The 10,774-nt window shown below is 46.1% G+C and overlaps 2 protein-coding genes across 19 annotated transcripts in view; one reads left to right on the plus strand and one right to left on the minus strand.

The window, feature by feature from the left end:
• DST (dystonin) overlaps positions 1–10,265 on the minus strand; it is a 313,318-nt gene extending 303,053 nt beyond the window's left edge. For 13 of the 18 annotated variants that reach the window (XM_081856615.1, XM_081856632.1, XM_081856628.1 and 10 more), the window contains exons 1-2: positions 9,961–10,265; positions 9,365–9,426 (exon numbers count right to left, since the gene is read on the minus strand). In XM_081856615.1, coding sequence (XP_081712741.1) covers positions 9,365–9,426; positions 9,961–10,141 — 243 coding nt within the window. In that variant the 5' untranslated portion in view covers positions 10,142–10,265. The remainder of the gene's footprint in view (positions 1–9,364; positions 9,427–9,960) is intronic. The other 5 variants (XM_081856621.1, XM_081856616.1, XM_081856602.1 and 2 more) reach the window with 1 other exon arrangement.
• The window catches only part of ZNF451 (zinc finger protein 451), a 52,916-nt gene that overhangs the window by 5,166 nt on the left and 36,976 nt on the right, over positions 1–10,774 (plus strand). The window lies entirely within an intron of this gene.

Genomic DNA, 10,774 nt, shown 5'->3' on the forward strand with positions numbered 1-10,774 from the left:
AGCTAAACATTCAGCAGTTGGAGTTTTCTGTTATCAACATTACCAATAGGATTTTTTTTTATTTCCGTTTGCTTCCCCGGGTGACCTATTTTTTGCACCAGACATGCATAAGCATCTTATCTACATGACAACTGAATACATAAATGTCATCTCCTGTAGTGACAGTAACTTTTCAGCAGGCTAAGCAGCAGATGTAAAGTCTGTGAAATGCAAATGCTACCAAAATGCATTTCTTCAGTATAAAACTAAATATGCGCAGTCATCTCCCTGCAAGCAGGATAATAATAAATACAAATTTGGTTCCATTACGCAGGGAGCAAAATCCTGTCACTAGCAATTCTGCTAAATCAAAAAGCCCTTAAGTGACAGCTGAACCAGGTCAATTGCCACGAATAACTCATCTTGGGCACTGCTGTATGGTACAAAATGTTTTAGGCTACAAAACGGAACACTTCTCTCCCTTTGAATAATAAATCCAGTTGAAATGTATTGACAGTTTTGCACGGGATGTAGGATCAGATCTTCTATGGCTTGATCTGAGTTTATTAAAAAGCCTGTTTTCGCACATCACCCCCCCACATGTTCACTGAGAGATTAATGGCTGTCTAGTGACCTATGAACTGGGATCACACTTTAGAAGTTAGTTTGGTTCCCAAAGAGGTTAGCAGCTCCAGAAGAGTTTTTCACTATGGATATAATCAAGTAACTTCCAAAGTAGTAGATTAAAGCAATTCAAATAGGTAATATATATCTGTAGGGCAGTCACTTTAAGAATACCAATACTTAATTTATAACACAACTTCCTTACAATCCTTTTCAAGTGTATGTTACATGAATTCACACCCAAATCCTAATTTCTAAAAGGGGAGGTGCTGTGGCTCAATCCTGCATAGAAACTGTTTTCCCTCCAAGCCAAAGGTAGGGGATCTGGTTCTGACTTCTCCTTGGGGAAAGACATACAATGTAAGATCATAGAAATTATGGTGGTTGTCACTAATGAAGATGATGATGATGATGATAATAATAATAATAATATCACCACCACCACCATCATACTATATATCCACGGTGAAATCAGTTCTTCAAAATGGCATTATCAAGAAGAAGGCATCAACAGGCTTTGGGACAACCACAAAGTTTACAGAGGTACAAAAAATATTTTTGGAAAAATAACACTTGGGACTCAATCCAGATTCAGCCAGTGGGCCTTTGCAGAGTGGTAGGGCCAAGCAGTAATAGCAGAGGTTGGGTGGGGGCATGATCAAGACTGGTGCTGTTGCTTGACAGCAATGGGACCAGACCTGTTCAGCCCCTCCTCGCCTCCAGAATTCCCCATTTTGGGGGCCCTGATGCCTGTTGTCAGTGGGCATCCCATCAATGGGACACTCATCTAGCTGAGTGGCCATGCCAGCAGAGTGATGCTTAGCCAGCAGAGCTCAGCAGAGGGATACCTCCACCCAATTCATACCCACCCATTAAGGGAGGGTTTAACTGCTCTTGCAGGAGGTGGAACCCCAAAACAGCTCAGTGAGGAATGAGTGTGATGAGAGGCCACTGAATGCTTGATTGAAAGTGTCTGTTGTGAAGGGAGGGGAATGGAAATCCTGAACAGGAACACTCTGCACTGTAATATTTTGTTTCAGGCGCCACTTGTTACTTACTGTTTTAAAGCTCAGGCACTAAACCATGCACCCAAACCAAGCAACTCTGATGTTCCCAGGCTCATGGCTAAGACCTACTGATTGCATCATTTTGCTAATTATGCAACATAGAAGACCATTTGAATTTAGTTCCAGTATATATAGGGGCTTTGGTGGTAATCAAACATTGGCCAATTTAGTTTGATGAATTGTGTTTGCATTGTGCTACATTGTACTAATCATTAGATATATAATAAGCAGTATCATGGACACTGATAAAGTCAGCAGTGCCAGGACCTTGTCTGAGGAAAAAATTTGCACACAAGCTTCTTTGTCCTGCTGCTGTTTGAGTCCATGGATTGCTGACTTTAACAGAGCAGACTCTGATTAAGTTAGGATAATGCTTATGCAGTCATACAATGTGCTCAAGGTTTGTGATACTAGATCTCTGGTTGCCCTCCACACCTTATCACTGTCAGAGCTGTGCACCAGATTCAGCCAAGGCCAAATCCCCAAGCCAAATCAGACATATTAGGAGGACTTTGGGCGAGTCAGGAAGGGACAGGCACAAGCCACTGCGAGTCAGGTTTGATAGGCCCAGAACGATCTGTGGCTGTCAGGGGGCAGGAGAGAAAGGAGAGGAGGGCAAGGTGGGAAAACCACAGGAAAAGGGTCAAGTCCTACCCAACTGGTGGGTGCCTCTTCCCAAGAGGAGGCAGACCTAACACCGTGGCTTTCACCCTACCCCACAAGATCAATGCCTGCACTCCACATCAATCTTGCAGGTGTAGGTGCTGCTTTGTAAGGGGCTTTCATGCAGAAACGCCACTTGTGAAGCAGTACCTCACAGGATCAAACCCTCCTGCTGACCACTTGATAGACAGGAGAATCTGAGCCTCTGCAGTGTGCTGGGTCCTCCTCCTTCACAAGCGTTTTCCTTCATGTGCAGGGAAACGACTAGCAATGGAGCAGTGACCAGAACTCAACAGGAATGCGTCCTCCCACTTAACAGCTGGTAGGGTCCAATCCTGCAGAGTACTGGTACAACTCCTTGGCCCTTTTCAAAATCAAATGTATTAAAATAGGATTTTAAAATTACCTTGGGGATGGATTCAGGCGTACCAACCCCCAAAGTTGGACCAAAGTTGTTGAGCTTTGTTTAGGGCAGCTACCGATTTATAATAATAATAATAATAATAATAATTTATTATTTATACCCCGCCCATCTGGCTGAGTTTCCCCAGCCACTCTGGGCGGCTCCCAATCAGTATTAAAAACAATACAGCATTACATATTAAAAACATCCCTGAACAGGGCTGCCTTAAGATGTCTTCTGAACGTCAGGTAATTCTTTATCTCTTTGACATCTGATGGGAGGGCGTTCCACAGGGCGGGCGCCACTACCGAGAAGGCCCTCTGTCTGGTTCCCTGTAGCCTCACTTCTCGCAATGAGGGAACCGCCAGAAGGCCCTCGGCGCTGGATCTCAGTGTCCGGGCTGAACGATGGGGGTGGAGACGCTCCTTCAGGTATACAGGACCGAGGCCGTTTAGGGCTTTAAAGGTCAGCACCAACACTTTGAATCGTGCTCGGAAACGTACTGGGAGCCAATGCAGATCTCTCAGAACCGGTGTTATGTGGTCCCGGCGGCCACTCCCAGTCACCAGTCTAGCTGCCGCATTCTGGATTAATTGCAGTTTCCGGGTCACCTTCAAAGGTAGCCCCACGTAGAGCGCATTGCAGTAGTCCAAGCGTGAGATAACTAGAGCATGCACCACTCTGGCGAGACAGTCCGCGGGGAGGTAGGGTCTTAGCCTGCGTACCAGGTGGAGCTGGTAGACAGCTGCCCTGGACACAGAGTTAATCTGCGCCTCCATGGACAGCTGTGAGTCCAAAATGACTCCCAGGCTGCGCACCTGGTCCTTCAGGGGCACAGTTACCCCATTCAGGACCAGGGAATCCTCCACACCTGCCCGCCTCCTGTCCCCCAAAAACAGTACTTCTGTCTTGTCAGGATTCAACCTCAATCTGTTAGCCGCCATCCAACCTCCAACCGCCTCCAGGCACTCACACAGGACCTTCACCGCCTTCACTGGTTCTGATTTAAAGGAGAGGTAGAGCTGGGTGTCATCTGCATACTGATGAACGCCCAGTCCAAACCCCCTGATGATCTCTCCCAGCGGCTTCATATAGATATTAAAAAGCATGGGGGAGAGGACAGAACCCTGAGGCACCCCACAAGTGAGAGCCCAGGGGTCTGAACACTCACCCCCCCCACCACCTTCTGGACACGGCCCAGGAGGAAGGAGCGGAACCACTGTATAACAGTGCCCCCAGCTCCCAGCCCCTCTAGACGGTCCAGAAGGATGTTATGGTCGATGGTGTCAAAGGCCGCTGAGAGATCCAGCAGAACTAGGAAACAGCTCTCACCTTTGTCCCTAGCCCGCCGGAGATCATCAACCAGCGCGACCAAGGCAGTTTCAGTCCCATGGTGAGGCCTGAATCCCGATTGGAAGGGATCCAAATGGTCCGTTTCTTCCAGGCGTGCTTGGAGTTGTTCAGCAACCACCCGCTCAATCACCTTGCCCAAGAATGGCAGATTTGAGACTGGGCGATAGTTGGCCAAATTGGCTGGGTCTAAAGATGTTTTTTTAAGAAGCGGTTTAATGACCGCCTCTTTCAGCGGGTCTGGGAAGGCTCCCTCACAGAGGGAAGCATTCACCACCCCGCAGATCCCATCGCCCAGCCCTTCCCGGCTCGCTTTTATCAGCCAGGATGGGCAAGGATCAAAGAGACAGGTGGTCGGTTTCACTCGTCCAAGCAGCCTGTCCACATCCTCGGAGGTAACAGATTGGAATTGATCCCATGTAACAGGACCAGACAGAACTCTAGCACTCTCCCGCCCTGGCCCTGCTCCCACGGTGGAGTCTACCTCCTTCTGAATCTGAGCGATTTTATCTGCAAAAAACTTTGCAAAAGCATTGCAGGAGATCTTGGGGTCCCTACCAGGCCCCGGTGGTACAGGTGGTTCTGATAGATTGCGAACCACCTGAAAAAGTCTCCTGCTATTGTTTTCTGCAGATGCAATGGAGGCGGTGAAGAAGGCCCTCTTCGCCGTCGCCATTGCCACTTGGTAGGCTCGATTTAAGCTGTGCCCCCCCCCGAAATGCCCAGGAACCACCTTGCTGACCGCAAGCACCCCTGCTGCCCAGAATTACAACCCCCAACACACAACAGCCAGTGTGCTGCACTGCAGAGTCTCGTGCTGTCCCTAAAGATACCTATGGTGCCCTATGCCCTCCCTCCTGGTGCGGACCGCCCCCACCGTGCCCAGCTACCTCCGCTACTGAATTAGGACATCACAGGATGAAATCTACCCAATCTGGGCCACAGGGTGGATCGGGGGTCTGTGCACACCCCTAATCATTGATTGGATTCAACAGGTTTATTTGACTGAGAGCCAGAAGTGTACAATAGAAAACCATGGCAGGCTATAAATGACCTAGAGGCCTTTTACTGGTTTCCCTTAGCCATTTCATTTACTCCTCATAGTCAATTCAAGACAAGCACACCTCCATGCAACCTTTGATTGATGAGTGCCATCTTCTTGATGTCATCTTGAATACTCCGTGGTATGATATATGGTGCTAAGGGATGTTTAATCACTTCACTGGACATGTGTGTGTGTGTGTTTAAACAGCAGTATGTGCTCTGCTGCATCCATGTTCAAACCAGCATCATGGGCAACTCTTATCTTATGGGAGCCTCAGAATTTTGCGCTGGATATTGAGTTCTAATTATGTTTACACAGATGCATACATTTCAACCATTGTAAAAGCTGGAGGAGGGGGAGTTGGCCTCATTTGCAATTCTTTCCTTTGAAAAATCTATTTCCCAAGGCACTTAGGAAGCTAAGTCTCATTGAAAGTCAATGGGACTTGTACTCCCAACCGCCTACAGCTGCCCTCCCATACACAATTCGACTGCTTTTAAATCCCACTGAAGTCAATGGGATTTGAGCAGCCCTGTGTGCAGCATTATAGCCTAAGGCTGCAATCTTCAAGCAGCTTACCTTTCCTGAGAATTGTGCTGCTGCAGCAGTTTCAAAGTTTAGCTTATCAGTTTAAGGAAAATCATAACTAGACATCAAAGAAAGTCATGGCTGGTGCCCGGTCCTTCTAAAAAGACCACATCCCACTGAAATTACCAGATCTTGTAATACCTGATATTTGGAAACTATAGGCTAAAGCAGAAACCCCAAGCAAATTTATCAGGAAGCAAGTTCCACTAAAAAAGAAACGAGCGCTAACTGACTCACTCACAATTGACTACAGTACATCAAACATCATGCAGAGTACAATTTTGACTGTGGTTATTTGGCTGTAAGAGCCAGAACAGACATTATGGTCCTGGCCAGCAACTAGCTTTCCTTAAAAAGCCACTTGGATAAGCAAGGAAGGCCTGGAGATCCAACATCTTAACCCACGCCTCACTAAAATAGATTTTCCATCCTGTTCTGCTGCCTCCCGGTGCCAGCAGGGAAGGGGAGGAAGTTTGTAATTTCAAAATTGTGGCCTCCAGGTGACATCATAACCTATGAGGTCATAAAGGGTGTGGTGCCCAGTTCACTTATTCCACTGAAAGGAATGGACTTTGGACTCTAATACTAATTTTCTTATTATAACAAAACCCTCATCATTCAACATTTGCCAGTAGTTTTGTAATATTGATTATTATCCTTTGGAGATGAGAATCCATTAAATATATGCATGTGATACATGATAAAATTCAAATGATTAATAGTTAATGCTCAAAACCACCATGTTGTTTCCTAGATACTCTGCTTTTTTGAGGAACTTCCCATGCAAACCAGCTTATAATCGCCAATAAAAACCAACACTTGACAATAAAATATAAAAATGCAGACTATGGTACAGCTAAACAATAGAACAGCAGAAACACTGACGTACGGATATAGAATATCTGTGTGTGATTGCAAAATTATTAATTTTGAATAAAGAAGGTGGTGACAGGATTAGTAAAAATTGAATGTGCTTTTTTGTTGAAAGGGTTTTTTTTAAAAAAAGCTGCTCAATTATTCAAGGACTTTCAATGTAGGAAAATAATGTTATGCACACTTTAAAGTAAAGCAATTAAACATTAAATAAACCCACTCCTTAGAAGTGACAATGTGGAAGCCTCTGTGTTCCAAGTCAGTTAATTTGAGATAAGGCAGAATCAGCCTGACTTTTGATTTAATAATATAAATTAGCAATGCCATAAGTTTCCATGTCCTTTTGTTAGTGTATCCCTAGTAGTCCAATTCTGAAACATGAGTGGGGAACCTCAGGGTGAATGCGGCCCTCCTGACCTCTCCATCAGGCCCCCAGAATGCTCCCCAAGCCACACCCCTCACTGGTCCTGCTTCACCCCCCCCCACTGTTTTCTCCTGGCTGGAATGGGTCCTTGAACTCTGATAATGCCTCTTGCTTGCCTCAATGGAGAATGGGGGGGGCAGTTCTGAGTGTGTGTGAAATCCAGCCTACCTGTATAAAGGTAAAAAATTGCTGTTCTGCCCATAGAAGGTTGTCCAGAAAGGAATGGGACCCTTGGGCTGGAAAAAAACCCTTGCTATAAAAATTTAAGCAAAAGTAAGTCACGAGTTCTGCGAGGGCTTAGTTATAAGTAGCTGTGCATAGAACCGTATCCTCTACATACAACAAATTACATATGGAAATGTAAGGTTCAGCAAAGCAGGGCAAGACGTCCTCTGGAAATTCGCATATTAGACGTTGCCTCTCCAGAAGTGGCTTGTGAGGAGGGGCAGAGGAAACAAGCTAGCTTCCTGGCAGGTGGGTGGGACCAGCCCAAGCGCCTGAGGCAAAGGACAAAATGGTGCCACCCACCCCACCACCCGGGGAGAAGGGGTGAGTGAAGATCTACATCAGGTACAAGGGGGGGGGGAATGAAGATCTACATCGGGAACAAGGGTGGGAGAAGAGCACCAGCCTCTCCTATTCACCAACTGGTTCCCAGGAGGCGGCAGATCCGGCCTCCAAGGAGCACACCACAGCTGCTGCATTCCTTAGAGGCTGGATCTGCTGCCCCTGTGGATCTTGCCACCTGAGGCAGTTGTCTCACACTGTCTCGTGGGTGGGCTGCCCTGCAGGTGGGTGGCTTAGGGGCAGTAAGGTCAGCGCAGTCCAGCACCTCTGAACATTTCACATCACTTATTGATCATTAGTGATCAATAGGACTACATCAAATTGCTGGTACTAAGACCCAGCCAGTCAAAATACATTTCAGTCCCACTGATTTCAATGGGGGAAATTCCCTCAGTTGATTAGCTCTACCACTGAAATGAATGGGATTTGTGCTTAACTTTTAGCAGACTGATCCTGTGCAACCCAATCCTATGTATGTTTACTCAGGCATAAGTCCAACAGACCTTGCTCCCAAGGAAGTGTGGCTAAGACGGTACGTTAAGAAGGTAAGGCTGGAAGTGTAGCCACACTTGAATGGGACTAAATCCCATTTAAAACAGAGGGTTAATGTGCTTATTATCACAGGCTGTGAGGCTAGTGCATTTACCAGGAAGTAAGAATGCATTGGAATTTACTTCTGAGTAAACATGCCTAGGACTGGGCTGCATGAAAGAAATGAGTTGTTATTTAACTATTAATAATTGAACTGAAAATGTTAAATGAAGCCCCAACTCAAATCTCCAGATTTAGCTTTAGATATGCAAATCAGTCACTTTACACAGAGGAAAAAAGTTACTTGATAAATGTTTTAATTTTCTAGTGGGATTTGGGGGCAATTTTAATAGAGAATCAATTGTCCTTGAACATTCTTGTATAAGAAAGGGGCAGTTCTACAAAGGAGAGGTCCCTCTAGAATAGGATCCCCCAGCAGATTGCTTTGAAAGGATGTTCTTAAATGTACAAATGCAAAAAGAAAAATAAATCACTGGAAAAAAGAATTATTAAGTGCCAGAAGCACCAAATAACCTTGAGAGGTTGTGAGAAGATTAGATGTGCTCTGCTTCCTTAAATCTGTAGCAGGAAGCCTGGAATGACTAAGTTTTTTTATTTTATTTTTAATGCAAGAAGTATTAACAGAAAATGAACAAAGGAGACAGACTGTAGAATTGTCTCCATTCCTTGCTCCTCCTTAGCAAAAGAAAAAAACTTTCTGAAATCAAGTGGTCATTGAAAGCTTGGAGACCCTCTATAATTTTGGCATGGTGGCAGCCATAAATAGAAAGGCTACCAATCCTCTTTCTTACAAACAGTTAGTACTAGTTCCTTAAACATTTTCAGTGCTCCTTTTACTTGAGTTTTCACATGAAGTTTGAAACTCAAAACTGTAGGGTGGCAATATATAGCTAATGACTGATGATGAAACAAGCAAAAGCTGATTTAGGCATGGATGTGATGCCAACCCTTTTGCCTCCATGTTGCTACTATTAATAGCTGCATTTATTGAATTATCTTCTAATATAAAGCCATTCTTACAGACACAGGTACTGAAAGAATCAATATACTGTATTAGTTAACAAGAAAACAGCATTAAACAAATGCATTAGGCTATGCAACCATTTAAGCGAAATGGTATGTTCAATGAATACAAAACATTGCAAAACTTTTATTTTAAAGCGGCAAGTGCTCTTATATATAGACAGATATTCAGTGATTTATATTTTGGTAACAAAACTTGTTCTGACCTTTAGATTGCGCGCTAAATAAATTACCTCGGAGCGAAAGTGGTGGCTTCTCATTGCAGCATCTGGAAATGAAAAGGAGAATTGTGTGTTGTTGTTTTAAAAAAAGGCAGAACTGCATCTGTCTGCACTTCAAAGTAATTTAAGTTCTTGTACACGTCTGCCTGCTCAGTGTTCCTATTCTTGCTAATCCTCATCACTACAGGCACCACTGAAATGATGTGAAGTCTCTGTGTTGAGAAGCCATCATGTATATCTTAATTCTCCCTCCTCCTCTCTAGAAGTTGGATGGGAAAGTTCTAACGTACTTGAGCAGCGAGAGGGGTTCCCACCCAGCATCTTATGATCTCGTTAAGGGATGGGGTGGAGACTAGGCTGCCGCAGTCTCTTAAAAGCCCTTTCCCCCCAAATAATCCGGGGAGATCCGGAGAGTGGGCGAGCTCTCCCATTAGCAGCAAGTCGTTAACTATCACAGCTTGGGCAGGCGACGGGGGATTCCCTTTCCCTCCCCATGCTCCCTCCTTCCCTCTGAAGAAGCTGGATTCCTCCGTCCCCCTTTGGCAAAAGGCTGCCAGCCAGCCAGGCACTGCGTCTCTTACCTCGGCTCCTTGAGCGCCCGGAAAAGACCGATTTGATCGGATGCCTCCCTTTCTGGAGCTTGCGGTGCCAGCAGCAGAAGAATAAAATCGTGGCGACGGTGCCCAGCAGCAGAAGAAGCAAGAAGAGGGCACATTGGATGCTGTAAGGTCTCAGCAGAACTAAAAAAGCGGCGGCGATCATGGTTCAAGAGTATGTTGGGGGGTTGCTTTCTTTTCCAGGGAGAATTTGAGGTGGGGGGAGTGTTGTTAAGGAAAAGCTGCTGAGGACGAATGAGCCTGGAGGAAGGACAGGAGCCTTGGCGAGAAAACGCTGCAAAGGGCAAGCTTGCCTATGTAGACGGCTGGAGCAGGAGGAGGAGGAGCATCATCCTGGCTTGGTCCTTGTGGCCCCGGAATCAGGGCTCCTCAATGGCTGCAGCAGACCCAGTTCTGAGACGTGTCAGTGATTTCCGCGAGGAGAGAGGGACCCTCAATCCATGACTCAGCAGACAAGAAGGCGGCAGCAACAGCAGCAGCAGCTCACACAGCAGGGGATTTTTTTTCCTCTGGCTTTGCTTTGCTTTTTTTTTCCTTCCACGCGTGAGGGAGAGGGGGAGAGAGAGAGGGAGAGAGGGACAGAGCAAGTGCAGATGGATCAGCAGCAGCAGCAGCAGCAGCAGCAACAACACCTAAGCTGCAGTCCTGCCTGGAGACAGGGAGAGGGCACCCCTCCGGAGCTGATTTTGCAGCCCGGTATTGCTGCTGTGCGCCTCCAGCTCTTGCATCTCAGCCATGCCCTGTAGCAAGAACGCTGCTGAGGCGGAGGATAGATGGC

This window comes from Podarcis erhardii, assembly GCF_964252035.2.
Source record: "Podarcis erhardii genome assembly, chromosome: 3".
Taxonomy (NCBI): domain Eukaryota; kingdom Metazoa; phylum Chordata; class Lepidosauria; order Squamata; family Lacertidae; genus Podarcis; species Podarcis erhardii.